The 16,648-nt window shown below is 34.9% G+C and overlaps 4 protein-coding genes across 4 annotated transcripts; 3 read left to right on the plus strand and 1 right to left on the minus strand.

Annotated features, from left to right (window-relative positions):
• Positions 1 to 328: 328 nt before the first annotated feature.
• LOC125204367 (sodium/hydrogen exchanger 2-like) lies at positions 329 to 5,881 on the plus strand. Its single transcript, XM_048103017.1, has 15 exons — positions 329 to 783; positions 1,261 to 1,440; positions 1,569 to 1,687; positions 2,406 to 2,503; positions 3,010 to 3,066; positions 3,164 to 3,210; positions 3,347 to 3,541; positions 3,663 to 3,709; positions 3,887 to 3,953; positions 4,067 to 4,167; positions 4,285 to 4,386; positions 4,465 to 4,600; positions 4,683 to 4,745; positions 4,916 to 4,999; positions 5,217 to 5,881. Exons 2-15 carry the CDS (start codon positions 1,267 to 1,269, stop codon positions 5,592 to 5,594), a joined length of 1,668 nt encoding a protein of 555 aa, XP_047958974.1. The 5' UTR covers positions 329 to 783; positions 1,261 to 1,266; the 3' UTR covers positions 5,595 to 5,881.
• A 2,575-nt stretch (positions 5,882 to 8,456) lies between these two features.
• On the plus strand, positions 8,457 to 9,898 carry LOC125206830 (acyl carrier protein 1, chloroplastic-like). The gene is made up of 3 exons (XM_048106051.1): positions 8,457 to 8,672; positions 9,408 to 9,500; positions 9,713 to 9,898. Exons 1-3 carry the CDS (start codon positions 8,607 to 8,609, stop codon positions 9,896 to 9,898), a joined length of 345 nt encoding a protein of 114 aa, XP_047962008.1. The 5' UTR covers positions 8,457 to 8,606.
• Positions 9,899 to 13,298: 3,400 nt separating this feature from the next.
• LOC125204368 (acyl carrier protein 1, chloroplastic-like) lies at positions 13,299 to 15,475 on the plus strand. The gene is made up of 4 exons (XM_048103018.1): positions 13,299 to 13,475; positions 14,167 to 14,259; positions 14,471 to 14,593; positions 15,139 to 15,475. Exons 1-4 carry the CDS (start codon positions 13,410 to 13,412, stop codon positions 15,259 to 15,261), a joined length of 405 nt encoding a protein of 134 aa, XP_047958975.1. The 5' UTR covers positions 13,299 to 13,409; the 3' UTR covers positions 15,262 to 15,475.
• Positions 15,476 to 16,089: 614 nt separating this feature from the next.
• On the minus strand, positions 16,090 to 16,428 carry LOC125206831 (classical arabinogalactan protein 26-like). Its single transcript, XM_048106053.1, has one exon. The coding sequence runs from the start codon at positions 16,426 to 16,428 to the stop codon at positions 16,090 to 16,092; it is 339 nt and encodes a 112-aa protein (XP_047962010.1).
• Between the last annotated feature and the right edge of the window lie 220 nt (positions 16,429 to 16,648).

Raw genomic sequence — 16,648 nt, forward strand, 5'->3', positions numbered from 1 at the left:
CATAACCACAAGTAAAAATAGTGTAAACACTAAATTTCACAAATTGAAATATCAAGTCCATTGCATAAATTAAATACATTGAATTTTTAATTAAGTTTATTCAATTTTACGCAAATGCATAGATTTTTAATAATCTATTCTATATTTAATATACATCCATAAAAGCTTCCCATTCAAAAACTCTGGAGAATCGACGGTAAGGATTAGATAATTGAAAATAGCGGGCCCACCAACGGTATCCGTGGCTCCACGTGTCCTTTTTAACAATTAGGTTTTTCTATCTTTAGAAAAAAAAATAAAAAACAAAAAAACCAGACTCCATTCTTTTTCACTCCCAAATTCACGTTGTGTGCAGTATATATATTTCCATTAATGGACTCTTCATTTGCGCGATCGATTTTCCCTCTCTTTCACACACACCACACACTTCCACAATTTCATGCATAGTTTTGTTTCCAATTCAAGCGTAATCAATGTAGAGAAGATCTTTGGCAGAACTTTTTCAAAGCTGTGTGCAAATCCGTGATTTTATATGGAGCGCTTCTGGAATCTTCAATTTCGTCGCTGTATTTGAATGAGAAAAAATAGCCTTTGTTTTGCCGCATTAACGCTTCTCCGCTGTTCAGCTGTTTTTTGGCGCCGATTCGCCCCGTTCTGAGAGGATACGTAGCTTGAAAAAACGGAATTTGTGTTCGCGTTTGGAATTCGAAAGCTGACATCGTTCGCGAGCGGAGTTCGGAGTTCAATATTGATACAAGTTTTTTTTTGTCTCGAACTCCGCAGGTAATATCGGTTTGTTTGGAATGTAATTTCGCGGCAAAGTTGGTGGTTTTTGTGTTCCTTTCCGCAATCATGTTGCCGTATTTGCTTTTCTTTTCATTTAATGAATTATTGATGTGGATGATTGCGTTTCGATCGTGTTATATGATTTAGAATTGAATAATTCACAAAATAATTTATGTAATATTTTTAAATGTTTATTTATGATGTGGACAAAGTAGTAAAAATCACGCAACTGGGGCAGGAAATGTGAGATTGATTGTTAGATGATAGCTGAGTTTGATTAAATTGTTGAATTTAATAAGTGCATGCTCGTGAAATCTATTTGGTTTTATTGGATTCACCTCGTGATGTTTTGCTATTTACCATGCTAATTAATCTATAGCAAAATAGCATATGCTTTAATCCTTGAGTGCAGAATCTTCAGTTGTCTAAAAAATATGCTAATCTTGCCAAATTGTGTGGAAAATTTGAATGTAGGAAGCAATGGGGACTGATTTGAGATCTGTGGTGGAGACGGCGGGAAGTCTATCAACCTCTGACCACAAATCAGTGTTCTCGATCACCTTGTTTGTCACGCTCCTCTGCGCGTGTATTGTGATCGGTCATCTATTGGAGGAAAGTCGTTGGATAAATGAATCAATCACTGCCCTTATAATTGTGAGTATTTATCTTCTATACATTTGCTCTGTGCTTCAGGAGACTGTCTGTGATTCAGATGACATATTTTAGTCATTATGTGTATCTTTGATCCTTTAAATGGTTACTAGCAGCAACTCAATTGACAGGGTTTGGGGACTGGAGTTGTGATTTTACTTCTAAGTGGAGGGAAAAACACACACCTTTTTGTGTTCAGCGAAGATCTTTTCTTCATTTATCTCCTTCCTCCAATCATCTTCAATGCTGGGTAAGATTTTTCTATAATATGAGCACAAGTTTACTTAGTTGTGTGCCTCTTTAGTTTTTTGAGTCCAATTGTTTGACAGTTTAGTTTAAACTTTGTCTAATTTTTAAAATTAATGATTTTTTTGCAGTCTAGGAGTTATTATCTGTTGTTGTGTGTGTTGTGTGTTTTTCATTACTATCCTGTGAAACAACTATATCAAGATAATACAATTAAGCAGGAGTAATTTGGCAAGTATGGAGGCACTCGGAACCAGTTAATCTGAACCAGGATTTGACTGATAACATGAAATGAAGATCAGGAAGTCATTTTGATTTCCAACATGTAAATAGATGTCTAGCTCTCATGTTTTATGCACACCAATGCTGGACTCTATAGAACCTCCTTTTTATAAACATCACACTGTTTATGCGTTTTTTGAAATTATGAAAATTGTGCATGGATGATTTCCTAATTGAAGTGCACATCTTCCTCACACAAGATATGTGCAGAGCACACGTTTCACCCGCTAAATAGGTGGCTAAAGGTTTCCGAACTCGCTTTGTTCCTGTGTTAGTAGTAAGGTGTATATAAGAGTATAAGAGCAAAATAACATACAAATTGGAAGCTGTTTTCATTCTATCAATTGCACATCTGTTTTACATTATAGTTTAGGGACGCTTTAAAGTATTAACCACAGAGTATATTTTGAGTGCGCTTCATTACTCAATTTAAAAATCAGGTTCCAGGTTAAGAAGAAACAATTCTTCCGCAATTTTGCGACGATAATGATGTTTGGAGCAATTGGTACACTGGTATCTTTTACAATCATATCATTAGGTATGGCAATCTACCTTTAATATATCTCAGTTATGCTTATTTATTGCCACAAAGCCTATTCTTGCCTATTGACATATCATTCTATGCTATCCCGTGTTTCTCATGATGCAAATTGTCATATACTACCTTTTACTTTTTTTTCTTTTGTATGGTTTGAGCTAAATTTCTTTTACCTGAAAACGGAAGGCCGTGTGTGTGCAGTTTATTGTAGTGCTCTTCCAATGTTACAGGCTAACAATGCTATTTTCAGATAAAAATCATACATAGAATTACAACTCATTGAAAATCAGTTCACACAGACTTGTTTTGTGGAGTATTTTATACATCTTGAGGGAGGGTTCTTGTTTCGCGTGAGGAAACTTATGAAGTGGATAGAGATAATGAAAAGACAGGGGAGAACAGGGCTAGCTTGTGCTGGAAAATAGAACTATTATCTTCTAAATAATTTTTCCTTATTATTTATCTGTGAAAATGTAAATTTACTCTATTCTTATATGTTATGGCAGGTGCTATTGCCACCATTGGGGAAATGGATCTTGGTCTTGATATTGGGGATTATCTTGGTAAGACCTCTCCTTTTCCTTTTGTCCCTCTTGTGCGTACACACACATTAAAATATTTTTGTTCATCTCTGCTTTTAACCGCCTTTTGCTTTTCCAGCAATTGGAGCTATTTTTGCTGCAACAGATTCTGTTTGTACATTGCAGGTTCAGTTTGTGGCTTTGTTTGTTTGCTGTTGAAATGTTAATTGAAAAAATTCTTTATTGAAGCAGCATGGTTTTTTTTTTTTTGTGAACATAATGTTTGATGTTCTATTGAAGCAGCATGGTTGTAATGTTACAGGTGCTATGTCAGGATGAGACTCCACTACTTTACAGTCTAGTGTTTGGAGAAGGCGTTGTAAATGATGCAACATCGGTCGTGCTTTTCAATGCAATCCAGGATTTTGACCTTACTCGTATCAATTCAACCATAGCTTTGCAGCTGATTGGAAATTTTATTTATTTATTCATCTCAAGCACTGTGTTGGGAGTTTTCGTGAGTTACTCTTTCCTTTTCTTATTTTCTGGTGGGGGGGGGGGGGGTGGATGTGTGAATTTATTTTATCTTCTGAAATACCATTTACTAAATGTTGCTTAACATCCTGTTCTCACTGCAGCTTGGACTGCTCAGCGCATATATCATAAAGAAGCTTTATTTTGGAAGGTTGGTGACAGGAGCAATAGTGTGCCTTTGTCTCATATAAATTATGTCTGACAGTTGAAAATTGCTACTACTTCACAAGTGCTTACATAATTTACAAAGACTTCCAAGAAACTGAACTCTCACAGCTAATTTGCATCATGAATAAAAAATTAATTTAAGTACTCTGATCAACTGCAGGCACTCAACTGATCGTGAGGTTGCGATCATGATGCTCATGGCTTACCTATCATACATGTCGGCAGAAGTAAGTTTTCTTTGCTGCTTATAAGGTTCAACTTAGTAGTGACTATATAGAGTGTTCTACATTCCAGCAGTATGGGATTAACCTTTCTGTATAATATGAGAGTCGTCTTGCAGTTATTCTATTTAAGCGGGATCCTCACCGTCTTCTTTTGTGGGATTGTAATGTCACATTACACCTGGCATAATGTGACTCAGAACTCGAGAGTTACAACCAAGTACAATACCACCTTAAACTTTTGAGACCGTTCGGTTGAGTTCTTTCTTTTGCTGCTTCCACTTCTCTTTGCTTCATGTTTTCTACTTATCAAAGTACATCTTAAACCATAATGCAGACACACCTTTGCAACAATGTCATTTGTTGCTGAGACATTCATATTTCTGTATGTTGGCATAGATACTCTGGACATCGAGAAGTGGAGGGTTGTAAGTGACAGGTAACTATTACACACCGTACCATTTTCCCCGATCCATAAGTTTTCTGTACCATCACTTCATCGCATTCCATTTTTCAGCCCAAGAACCTCAGTCAAAGTCAGTGCAATTATACTTGGTCTGATCTTGGTTGGAAGAGCAGCCTTTGTTTTTCCTTTGTCATATTTGTCCAACTTCAAGAAGTCGGAACGTGAGAAAATCGGCTTTCATCAGCAAGTACGAACTCTATAATCTTCATTCCAACTATGCAAAACTTTATCTACTTCCCTCTGCATTGTTTCACCTACCTTGATTGCAGATTACCATATGGTGGGCTGGACTTATGCGAGGTGCTGTATCTATGGCTCTTGCTTACAACCAGGTAAAATCCTCCGCTCCATCATGTTAGTAATTTTGCTGCTTTGTATAGTGTATGAGTCCAAGTCATTACTGGTCTGACCGTCTTACACAATATCCCCCTTGCACCAAACATCTACTGCACCGGCACCAGTCCATATCTTATTAACCCCACTTTTTCTTCATCCCGCGCAGTTTACGAGGGAAGGCCACACCCAGTTACGCGGCAATGCCATCATGATCACCAGCACCATAACGGTCGTGCTCTTCAGCACCGTGGTAAGACATCTTAAATACTACTACTACTGTGGCATGAGTGTTTAACAGCACTGCAACGAATTCTGAGCATTCGGTTCATTGATGGAGGGATTTGCTTATCAATTTGCACGAAGTTCGAATAAATTAATGATCGGGACACAGAATTGGCTTGGTGGGGGGGGGGGCTTAAGCCCCTCCTTGCCCCTTTGTGTGTGAATAATTCTCTACACCGATGCAGGTTTGCGGGTTGATCACAAAACCGCTGGTGAGATTCTTGATGCCGTCATCAAAAGATCTCAGCAGATTAATGTCTTCAGAGCCTGGCACGCCCAAGTCCTTCACCGTGCCGCTTCTTGCCAGTCAGGATTCGGATTCCGAGCTCTTCAACACAACCGGGCACGTGACTGGGGCTGATGGAGTCCAGCAGCCTGCAGTCCGCCCGAGCGGCCTGCGCATGCTTCTCACGACACCCACTCGCACCGTCCACTACTACTGGAGGAAATTCGACGACGCCTTCATGCGCCCCGTCTTTGGTGGCCGCGGCTTCGTCCCCTACGTGCCGGGCTCCCCGACCGAACAAAGCGTACATCAGTGGCCTGCAGTAGAAGCCAAGTAATCATGACTTCCAAAATTCAAGTTTTCTGATTTCCTTGTTTTCATTATTAAGCTTTATAGTATATATTTGGCCTCTAGATTAGTGTAGAATTCAATCAGAGAGAGAGTGGTTTTCAAATTGTCTGGTTTTACATAAACACCAGATTTTGGTGTGTATTTTTTATTAGCAAGGCTCTGTGTATTTGGTCTTGCTATTTAACTAGCTATGTATAGCATGTTGTAATTGTTGTTATTTGTATATTGTAACTTCTCCGGAATAATGATGGAAGCTTAAATTATGTCAGTTAATTTATGATTTAGTTTTTGTCATACAAAATTATGTAAGTTGTAGTGGACTTACTACTCCTTTATTTATTACTACTATGTTTTGGATTAATCACATTTTCAAGCCCAAGCTTCCATAGGTGAGACATTAATCATATAAAAAATGTGCCCAAAAGTTGAAATAATAGTAAACATTAGGTTATTTTATAAGTCTTCAATGCTATGATCCAAGGTCGTCAAATATGTTAATGGTTACAGCTGAAGCAATATTATAGGTGGCTACTGGCTACAATTGCTCTTAAATTGATTAAGAAAAAGGAGGATTATATACAACAAAATATTTTTGCTCGAATAGCATCAAGTCCATAAAGGATTAATTAAAAAGTTTCTTATGACTTTGTTATTAAATATCTTTTGTTTTGCTTTTCTGTTTGATATAAAATTTAGATACTTAAAAAAATGTCTTCATTTGTTTAAATCATTACTTCTCACGATGTAAGTTTATACTGCCTCGTTTCTTTATAATTGAGTCATTTTTCCATTTTGAGAAGTTTCTTTATAATTGAGTCATTTCCATATATGGTAATTTTTTCTATTTCTTATTTTACTCTCTCTTACTTTATTCTCTCTACTTTCTCTCTACCTTTTCTTCTCTCTTACTTTTTTATCTATTTATTTAACACACTCAACATTCATTTCTAAAATTCCATGCCGAAAAAGACACTTATCTTGTATCTAATAAAAAGAGAAATCCCAATCCAATTTTTTTTATTAGTCGATGAACAATTATCAAGAAAATTCACACACTTTATTTTTTTCCTAAACCATTGTGCCATGAAACTGGGAAATTATAGTTGTGTTAAAATTCAGTTCCCATTTTTAACAAATATAATTATAGTTGTGGTAACACATAGTAAGGTAATTGAAATGCTTGTAAAAACTCAAAAATGGCAAACTAAGAATAAAAAATTGCAACGATTTAAAAAAAATTACGGAGTATATATATTTTTCAAAATTTTAATAATAACACTTCTGTGATGATAATATTTGTGATTAGTTTACAAAGCGATGAGCATGAATGCTAAATATTTTAGTATTTTTTTCCCCTAAATATAGTATACAAAAATATTGATATTATCTTAATATCTAAAGTAGACTTGGATGGCGATTTGACAAAATTAAGAGTGTGGTCCAGCCCTTGGGAGTTTAGTTCAAGACTCAAGAGTTTAAAACTTTTTTTTATCATTTTTTGTACACATTTTATTTATATACGTACTTAAATCTTAAATATATGTAGTACTATTTATTGCATTTATTTCTACTACATGCATTCTTATGTAAGAAAAATATTTAAATCTTAAATACTATTTTCCCTTTTCATTTCTAATTAATTTTGAGTTGTAAGATTTTGAGTGTTACAGAAACAAAAATCCTTAGCAATGAAAAATGAAAAATATAAGTATCTCTGGAAACAACCATCAAATTGTAGATCAACCAAAATAGGAAATTTAAAAAGAATTTTAAAAAATAAAAAAAATCATGTGGTGACGTGCTTATTGAGCACGTTGCTCTCTTTACCGTTATACTAATAGTGATCTAGTATGTGTTATAAACTGGATCAGACTAGATCATAGATTTAATCGGTTCAACCACGAGACCCTGATGCATTCCCAGGTTTGATTCGGACATTTAAACTGATTAAATCTATGATCTAGTCTGATCCATCAGAAACTGACTAATACTATTGTGTGGCTGACCACATTATGACCATGTAGCATTAATATATTATGAACCAAAAAAATTGATTGGTTCCATCATAAACTCACTAATGATAAAACATATTATAATTTTTTTTTTCCACAGCCATCTCCATTCACCTTTGTAAACATCTACAACGTATGTCGATGTTCAAGATACCCACTATATTACTGCCACTAAACCACATAGAACTAATCTCCACCATCACCACCTTTCTTCCCTCCTCTCCTTCAGTAGGGCGACTCTGCCTTCCTTCTCCACCCTTCTCTCTCACTCCTCATTTCCCCTTTCTCATATGGATGGAATAAAAAAATAGATTAATGGTCAGATCGATTGAATTATGAATCAATTGCTTCGTCAATTAATTTATTGAATAGATTTTTAAACATTTAGATCTAATGGTATCATATGATTTTTTACTAGAAAGATAAATCGCTTCAATTATCAAGTTTTTCGGTAAGAGAAATTGAGGTTTGGATCCTAAATTTAAATACTAAAGCCTACATCATATGGTACTATGAAAACTTATCTAATCAAGTTTAGACAAATTAAATTAGGACTTAGATATGAACCTCTATGGTGGGTAGCCAACCTATGGCCCCTAATCTATTTTTGTTACATTGTCATTAATTATTCATAATGGTATTTTTACAACCCTTCTTAATAAGTTTTTCTTTATAATAGAAAATTAATAGTGTATTATCTATTAATTCATACTCAAATACTACTACCATTATCGATTTACGTCAAATAAAAAACAAAAACACGATTTTTTTTTTCAAAAATTCCATGAAAACTGCATTCAATTTCGATACAAGCAATGAAAAAAATTGGAAGTAACAAAAACTCTAAGAAAAAAGTGCCTATAAATGTGCAGCAGAAATCTTCACACTCGAGACATTCACACTCTTCGTGCTCTCCGCCACCATCTCTTCTTTCCTCTTGTCAAATTTTCAGATCCATTTCATTTTTCCCTGTTCCTTTTGATCCCATGGCTTCTTTCACTGCTTCCTCTGTTTCCATCTCCTCTGCCTTTTGCTCCTTCAACCAAACCCAGGTTTGTTCGTTGATTTGTTTCTAGCTTTTCTTAATTTATTGGGTTTTTTGTAGTGCTGCATTTTCGATTTCTTAGATGATTCTGATTTTTAATGATCTCTAGTTATGATTCGAGCTTACAGAATTATGATTTTATTTTTAAATTTCCCAGTGGAGTATGGTTTTGTGAGGCTTTGTGTATTCGGGGGTTTAAGTGATAGCAATTGGATTAATGTTTTAAAAATCTCATCTTTTTGATGGATCGTGAGTTATGTATTTGATTCAATTATAAGTATCTATATTGTTTTCTTTAGTAGTATTTGTTAATTATGTATTAAAAATCGAATCTTTTCATTAGGCCACCGGATTTGAATAACGCTTATGGTTTATTATAGTAGTATGAATTTATTTCCTGATTAATGTTAAAGTTTTATATTGTTTTTTGGGTCTCCGAGTATAAACTGTATTTCAAGCTCATATTCTTGCATGTTGATGTGATTATCAAAAAATATTTGATCTCGTTTTGTATCTAATGCACTAACAATTTTGTGAATTATGTTTTCTGCTAAAAATATCGAAGAACTCACTAAAGCCTCCTAATAAAAAGGGAAGTCTTTACAAGAATGATGCAAAGTTTTAGTTTGTTTTGATTTGCAGCTGTAGTTTCATTTTTGATTATTGTATTCAACATAAATATACTGTTTGAATTCAACATAAATGCCCCTACTAATTGTGTGTTTCTTTTCATCTTAAGCAGGGTTCTAATTTGAGGAAGGTGTCAGTTTCCTTCAGCGGAAAGAGTTTGCCTTCTCAGAGGCTTCCACTGCCTCGCTTCCGAATTTCTTGCGCGGTATAATTCTTGTAGCTTCGTCCCCTTTACCCTGCATTGGTTGATTCGTTGTAGTTCTCACATTATGCTTCATCGAGTAGTGTTGCTTTAGATACTTTGATAAAGAATTTAGAAATGCTAAATGACCAAAAATTAGCTTTTGCACCATTAATATACCTTGAGATGTCTCGGAAAACTGAGTATAGTTCTTGATTGTTTGTACCATTAAGCAGGCCAAACCCGACACAGTCAATAAAGTGGTTGAGATCGTGAAGAAGCAATTGGCTCTTCCTGATGATCGACAGGTCTCTGGAGACTCGAAGTTTCAAGTGCTTGGTGCTGATTCTCTTGACACGGTAATACTTCCCCAATTATGGCCGTATTGTGTAATTTGTGGTATACTTAAAAGGAAAAATTAACTTCATTATTATAAATGAAGTTATTGAGTATTTCGAATAAATCCCGAAATTCAAAACTACCTGTTATCCAATAAAAACCTAAAATTCCTAATAATAAACCAAAATCCCCTACACGGTTAGTTACAAATGCTTTTTGACAAGCATTTGACGCAGGAGGTCGCGTAAACCAAAACCCTATTAATAGATAGGAACACATTCCAACCAGTTCCCAAAAAAAATAAATTTGTATCAAATTTGAACTAGTAACTAATCCCAACATGGAAGTACTGAAAAAACTCATATAAGCAAAAAATCTCAAGTATCCTTGATCGTGAGCCATATAATTATCACTATAAATAAGAACCATGATTCCAACAGTAGTGATTAACATTGACATAATAGAAGTAAGTGGATCGATCAAGCAACCGAATTCTAAAGAAAAATCATTATCGAGTGTCCAAGACCATACATATTGGTGGATAGAACTGCTATTGACTTGCTTTGAAAAGCTTGTAAAAACTCATAAATGATAGACTAAGAATAAAAAAGTAGTAGTACTACGATTTGAATAAAAAATTATACTCCTATACTTTTCAAATTTTGGATAATATAAGTAGTGTTTATTTACAAAGCAATGAGCATGAATGCTATTTTTTTTTCTATTTTGTTTTTTTTTTCTAAGCGTAGTATACAAAAATATTTGATATTTATCTTAATATCTAAATTAGATTTGAATAGTGATTTGACAAAATTAAGAGTGTGGTCCTGCCCATGGGCGGTTAGCTCAAGAGATTAATTTTTTTTGTTATTTTCTCCTTTTTCCTTAGTGTCTGTACACATTTTCTTTGGATACGTACTTACATCTTAAATATTTTTAGTACTATTCATATTTGTAGTATGCTTATTTCTACTACTTGGCATTCTTATGCAAGAAAAATATTTAAATAGGAGTCTTAAATATGTAACACTACTTATATATATTACTCCTAGTTTCTAATTTATTTGAATTTTGGCTTCCTTTTTTATTTGTAATTAATTATGAGTTGTAATAAGATTTTGAGTGTTATAAAAATATTAAAATATATTCCTAAAAATTGAAAAATATACATAGTTTAAGTACTCTATAAACAACAATCAAATTGTAGATACCAAAAAAGGAAATTTAAAAAAAAAATTTAAAAATTGAAAAAATCATGTGGCGGCGTGCTTAAGCCAAGCACTAAGCATGTCATTATCATTGCCCTTATAGTAGTGATCTAATAAGGACCCGTTCAGTTAAACATATTTCATTTTGTATGATATATAACTCAAGCAGATTTGGAGCAGATTTGAGGTAGGTATGGCCCACCAAAGCTGAAATTAATATGGTGTTCACTGATCCTGTTTGCCATCAGATTTGGGACTCTGTATGAAGCTAAATGACAAAAAACCCCTCAAATTCCTTTTCCACTGCCCCTCGTAGTAATCGCCGTTGCCGTAAATGCATCACTCCGTAGCCATATAAATCGATTTTTTTGTGGCTTTCTCTCTCGGTTTGCTTCTTTTCCGTCAATGGCGCTTAGAAAACCAGGTTTTTCTGTTTCTGTGGTGTAGAATCCTATTGCTCACCTATTGCCGGCAGAAGTGAGAAATCGAGCTCTGGCAACATTCTGGTGGAAGAGAGAGAGCATGAAATCGCAACAAGTAGAAGAGTAGAGGAAAGGAAAGTTTCGAATAGAGAGATGAAAATTGAAATGAATCAAAGCAATCTGAAACAAATTGTAACCAATTTGGGGATGTTTGATTTTTGGCAGAGGTAAATAGGTCATTTTGTCAACAATTCAGCCATTACTTGCCTTACCAGATTTATATATCACGTTTTTTAGCAGAATTATATCTGGCCAAAATTGAACCAAATAGTGCGGGCCTGCTTATTTGCTTGGGCTTTCAAGTTTATTATCACATACACTGAACGCATGAATTTACTCAGTTTTCAGCCCATAACTGGGCATATCTGGGAAACCGAACGGGTCCTAAATGTTTTAAACATGATCAGATTACATTGTCGATTCAACCGGTTCAATCGCGACACAAATGCATTTCCCAGCTCGATTTAGACATTAAACCTCTTTAACATTAAATTGTTATAACTAAAAAAATTTCCTCCTTATCATCACCCGATCGCCATGCCTCTCCCAACAAAACCTCCCAATGTCTTCCGCTCCATCATTCTCTTCATCCATCCTCCACTTCAGTTGGGCTTAATCTGCATTCCTTCTCCACCACTCTCTCGCACCCTCATTTGCATTCCTTCTCCACCACTCTCTCGCACCGTCTATCGGTCTCTTCCCTCTCCCAAAAGTAGGTCTGTCAAATCGGGTACCGGCGGATACGTACCCGATCCAAAAAATTCGGGTACCCGATCTCGAATTTCCCAAAATCTAATACCCGATACCCAATCCGAAAATGATTTCGGGTACCCAGATACCTGACTCGGGTATCCAGTCCCGATTTTGGATTCTTATTTTAATTTTGAATTTATTTTTTTAACAAAATTAACTACAAACTTGTAATAGTTCGAATTTGATACAAACTTGAATTAGTTCGATTAAGAGGAAAAAAAACTACTACAAATTTTTTGAAATAAAAAATTCATAAGTTATAGCATCCATCATTCATCAATAATAAGCATCACAATTCATATATTAACCCTAAATGTGATTCAAGATTGAAAGTTTTTGTGACTAGATATAATTATTTAATTTTTTAAATAATAGAATAAATACATAATTTATTAAATTTAAATTTTTTTTAAAAAAAATCGGATAATTCGGGCAATTTGAGTATACCCGATCGGGTATCGGGTTATCCTATAATTCAAAAATCTTATACCCGAACCCGATCCCAAAATCCAAAATCGGATATCGAATATCCAATTACCCGATATTTCGAGTTCGGTTATCCATTTTGACACCCCTACTCAAAATGATAGATTCAAGAAACAAATCAGCTATTAAATCGATTGAATGATGAATTAATAGTTTTTATAATTTATTTATTGCTCCAATTTTTAAACCTTAGGATATGATACAACGTGATTTTATTACTAAAAATGAATCACTTATATTATTAAGCTTTTTTATAAGAGAAGGTGAGGTTTGTCGCCTACATATATAAATTCATCTGGATATTAAGTTTAGACAAAATAGATTAGGACTTAGATTTTTTATGGACCTTAATGGTGGTAGCCAACCTAACTATTAATTCAAAACGCTACCGTGATTAAAAAAAACAAAGGCACGCATTTATTATAATTGCTCAAATTTCTTCAAAACCAAAAATTTTTAAGTAGTAGTAAAAAACAAAATAAATTTGACAAAATATGTAATAAAACAAAAAACTCAAGAAAAAAGTGGCTATAAAAGAGCAGCAGAAATGTTCTCAGTCGAGACAATCACACTCTTCGTGCTCTCCGCCATCTTCTCTTCTCCTCTCTTCTTTCCTCTTGTCAAATTTTCAGATCTGTTTCATTTTTTCTGTTCCTTTTGATCCCATGGCTTCTTTCACTGCTTCCTCTGTTTCTATCTCCTCCGCCTTTTGCTCCTTCAACCAAACCAAGGTTTCTTCTTTAATTTGCTTCTAGCTTTGCCATAGAATTTTATTGGGTTTTTGTAGCTATGCATTTTAGATTTTTAGATAATTCTGATTTATTATGATCTCTATGTTATGATTCGTGCTATAAAAGAATTCTGATTTTATTTTTAATTTTCTCCAGTAAAGCATGGTTTTGTGAGGCTTTATGTTCAGGGGTTTTAGTGATTGCAATTATCAGAATTTGATTGATGTTAAAAATCTCATCTTTTTGATGGATCCTGACTTGTGTATTTCTACAATCATAAATCTTTATTCTTTTTTTAGTATTTGTTGATACTATTGTTTAAAATCGAATCTCTTCACTATCAATGTTGAAGTTTTACACTATTGTATTTTGGGTCACTGACGAGTATATTTCAAGCTGCTATTCTGTGCATGGTGATCTGATTATCAACATATATTTGATCCTATTTGGTGTCTAATGCACTAACAATGTTGTGAATTATGTTTCTGCAAAAATTATCGGAGAACTTACCAAAACCTCCTAGTGAAAAGGGGAGTCTTTACAAGAATGATGCACAGTTTTAGTTTGTTTTGATTTGCAGCTTTAGTTTCATTTTAGATTATTGAATTCAATATAATTACACTGTTAAAAATGAAAATTTTGAATTCAACATAAATACACCTTCTAATTGTGTGTTTTTCATCTTAAGCAGGGTTCTAGTTTGAGGAAGGCCTCAGTTTCCTTCAGCGGAAAGAGCTTCCCTTCTCAAAGGCTTCCGTTGCCTCGTTTCAGAATTTCCTGCGCGGTATAATTCTTGTAGCTTCGTCCCCTTACCTGTATTGGTTGATTGGTTGAAGTTATCACATTATGACTCATCGAGTAGTGTTGCTTTAGATAATTTGATAAAGAATTGAGAATTGCTAAATGACCAAAGATTAGCTTTTGCATCACTAAGATGCAATGCTTTGAGATGTCTTGCAAAACTGAGTATTGTCCTTGATTGTTCTTTTGAGCAGGCCAAACCTGAGACAGTCAGTAAAGTGGTTGAAATCGTAAAGAAGCAATTGGCTCTTCCTGATGATCGACAGGTCTCTGGAGACTCGAAGTTTCAAGTGCTTGGTGCTGATTCTCTTGACACGGTAATACTTCTCCACTTATGGCTGTATTGTTGTATACTGAGTGTTTGCCTTGTTCATAATTGCATATTGCTGCATGCTAAATTTGTTTTATTAAACGGTGTCAATACTTAATCAATGCTGTGATATAATTCTTTCTAATAGAATAGCATATATCTCTTGTGTTTATTGTTAATTGAATGAAGCTACTCTCTTTTTGTATACTTTTCTGAATCGATCTTTATGCTTTTACTGTTGAACTTTCTTTTCTAAGTAGTACTATATGCTTTTGTATTGCATAAGGACCTAACTTTAACATAAAAGATAAAAATATGGATTCAAATTTGATGCAAGAATCTAACTTTAATATGATTAAAGCATAGCTATGTTTTCATTTATTTGCTAATACTAATTTCTCATGAATATGAAGCCCTTTTTCGGGTATGGCTTGTCTGAATTGTACTAATCATAGTCCTTGTGCAGTTACCAATCATATAAACGTTATAATCTCGAAATATTCTTACCTTGGTAAATCTCTAGCCACTGATGAATAATGTTTCACCATGTAGGTTGAGATTGTGATGGGACTGGAAGAGGAGTTCGGGATATGCGTTGAGGAAGAGAGTGCTCAGAGCATCACGACCGTTCAAGAAGCAGCAGATCTCATCGAGGAGCTCCTGGAGAAGAAATGATGAACCAGCTTCATCTTGTAGGTTTGTGCTTGGTACGAGGCACTTGGTTAGAGAGGGAAAAAACACGATAATCTATCAAGCTTTTGCTTTATTAATCAAAATGAACTGGCTGTTTTCGTTTGCAGTTGTCTGTTCTTACTTCCGATGGAACGATGTTTAGTATCATCTGAATGCAATCTTAATTATTGGGAAAGATCCAATTTTTCTTCTCTCATTTCTGAATATTGTAGTCTATATCTATTTCCTGTCACTTTTTGAATAATCAACTCAAACATGAAATCAAATGAGAGAGAATGGCTCTCATCACAATGGGTGGCTCCAGCTAGCATTTTCAATTTACCTAACTGGAAAACACACAACAAAATTCCCTCTTTCTCTTTCAAACAAACTGTGAAGCTGAAACCCCAGCCTTCAATTTCATTAAACCGATGAACGATTTGTGCACCACTTGATGAAATGCCACGAAAGAACTAACAATTTAAAGCTACACTCGATTAACGACATCATCTTACGCGGTCCATTTGATGCCCGATACACTCACAAGTATACGTGCAAATGATCGAGCAGCCAAAATCACTAATTCAAATGTTTGTGCTTCAAGTGGGTAGATGGAGAAATACAAGACAAGAACTCAACCTTCAACCTCATAATTCATTGAATGATGATGCACACAAGAATCTTGGGTGCATCATACAATGAAGTTGAAGGCCAAGAATAATGAAGTTGAAGTTGATTTGCTTGTGCTTGAAATGGAATTGTGACAAAAATTCAATAAATATTAATCAAGAACCCCAAACATACACATATATTAAGTACAGCAACAAAGAACTAAATACCTCTTATAATGATCAAATAAAGTAGTAATCCAAAAGCTCCCAACACTCGGACTCCAACTTGAGGCACTGCAAATGAATCTTGCAATGGGCCGGAAGGCCCGAAGGCTGTGTCGAGGCCAGTCGAGCCCGTTATATCGGGGTTAGGAGGGCTGTGCGTGGAGGGGATTGTCGGCTCGACTGCCCCGGTTGGAGGGGTGGCACCGCGGGCGCCGGTGGAAGGGAGGAGAGGAGCAATATCAGGTGGCAATTCTGTGTATGGAGACAATGCCGAAGTGGATGAGACAATGAAAGTTGTGGTGATGGCTGCTGCAAGAAAGTTTAAAGAAGACATTTTGAACTTGTAATGATGGTGGAATATAGATGATCACACTTATATGAGATGTGTGTGTGTGTGTGTTTTGTTTGGGGGTTTGATGGTTTAAAAAATGAAGAGGATGTGAAATCAATCTAGGATAAAGTGTCACGAGAATTTGTGATCATTGGGGAATTGATGTATATATGTATTAAGTGGGAATGCATGTGGTGGACAGGTAGGGGAAATTTCAAAATTG

The sequence above is a fragment of the Salvia hispanica genome, chromosome 2, assembly GCF_023119035.1.
Source record: "Salvia hispanica cultivar TCC Black 2014 chromosome 2, UniMelb_Shisp_WGS_1.0, whole genome shotgun sequence".
NCBI classification, from domain to species: domain Eukaryota; kingdom Viridiplantae; phylum Streptophyta; class Magnoliopsida; order Lamiales; family Lamiaceae; genus Salvia; species Salvia hispanica.

Excerpts from the sequence above, each read along its gene's own strand:
- LOC125204367 (XM_048103017.1), top strand. The coding sequence starts at position 1,267 with ATGGGGACTGATTTGAGATCTGTGGTGGAGACGGCGGGAAGTCTATCA. Across the intron at positions 2,504-3,009 it reads TTTTACAATCATATCATTAG|GTGCTATTGCCACCATTGGG; the intron begins GTATGGCAATCT and ends ATGTTATGGCAG. Across the intron at positions 3,710-3,886 it reads AAGAAGCTTTATTTTGGAAG|GCACTCAACTGATCGTGAGG; the intron begins GTTGGTGACAGG and ends GATCAACTGCAG.
- LOC125206830 (XM_048106051.1), top strand. The coding sequence starts at position 8,607 with ATGGCTTCTTTCACTGCTTCCTCTGTTTCCATCTCCTCTGCCTTTTGC. Across the intron at positions 8,673-9,407 it reads GCTCCTTCAACCAAACCCAG|GGTTCTAATTTGAGGAAGGT; the intron begins GTTTGTTCGTTG and ends CATCTTAAGCAG. Across the intron at positions 9,501-9,712 it reads GCTTCCGAATTTCTTGCGCG|GCCAAACCCGACACAGTCAA; the intron begins GTATAATTCTTG and ends ACCATTAAGCAG.
- LOC125204368 (XM_048103018.1), top strand. The coding sequence starts at position 13,410 with ATGGCTTCTTTCACTGCTTCCTCTGTTTCTATCTCCTCCGCCTTTTGC. Across the intron at positions 13,476-14,166 it reads GCTCCTTCAACCAAACCAAG|GGTTCTAGTTTGAGGAAGGC; the intron begins GTTTCTTCTTTA and ends CATCTTAAGCAG. Across the intron at positions 14,594-15,138 it reads GTGCTGATTCTCTTGACACG|GTTGAGATTGTGATGGGACT; the intron begins GTAATACTTCTC and ends TTCACCATGTAG.
- LOC125206831 (XM_048106053.1), bottom strand. The coding sequence starts at position 16,428 with ATGTCTTCTTTAAACTTTCTTGCAGCAGCCATCACCACAACTTTCATT.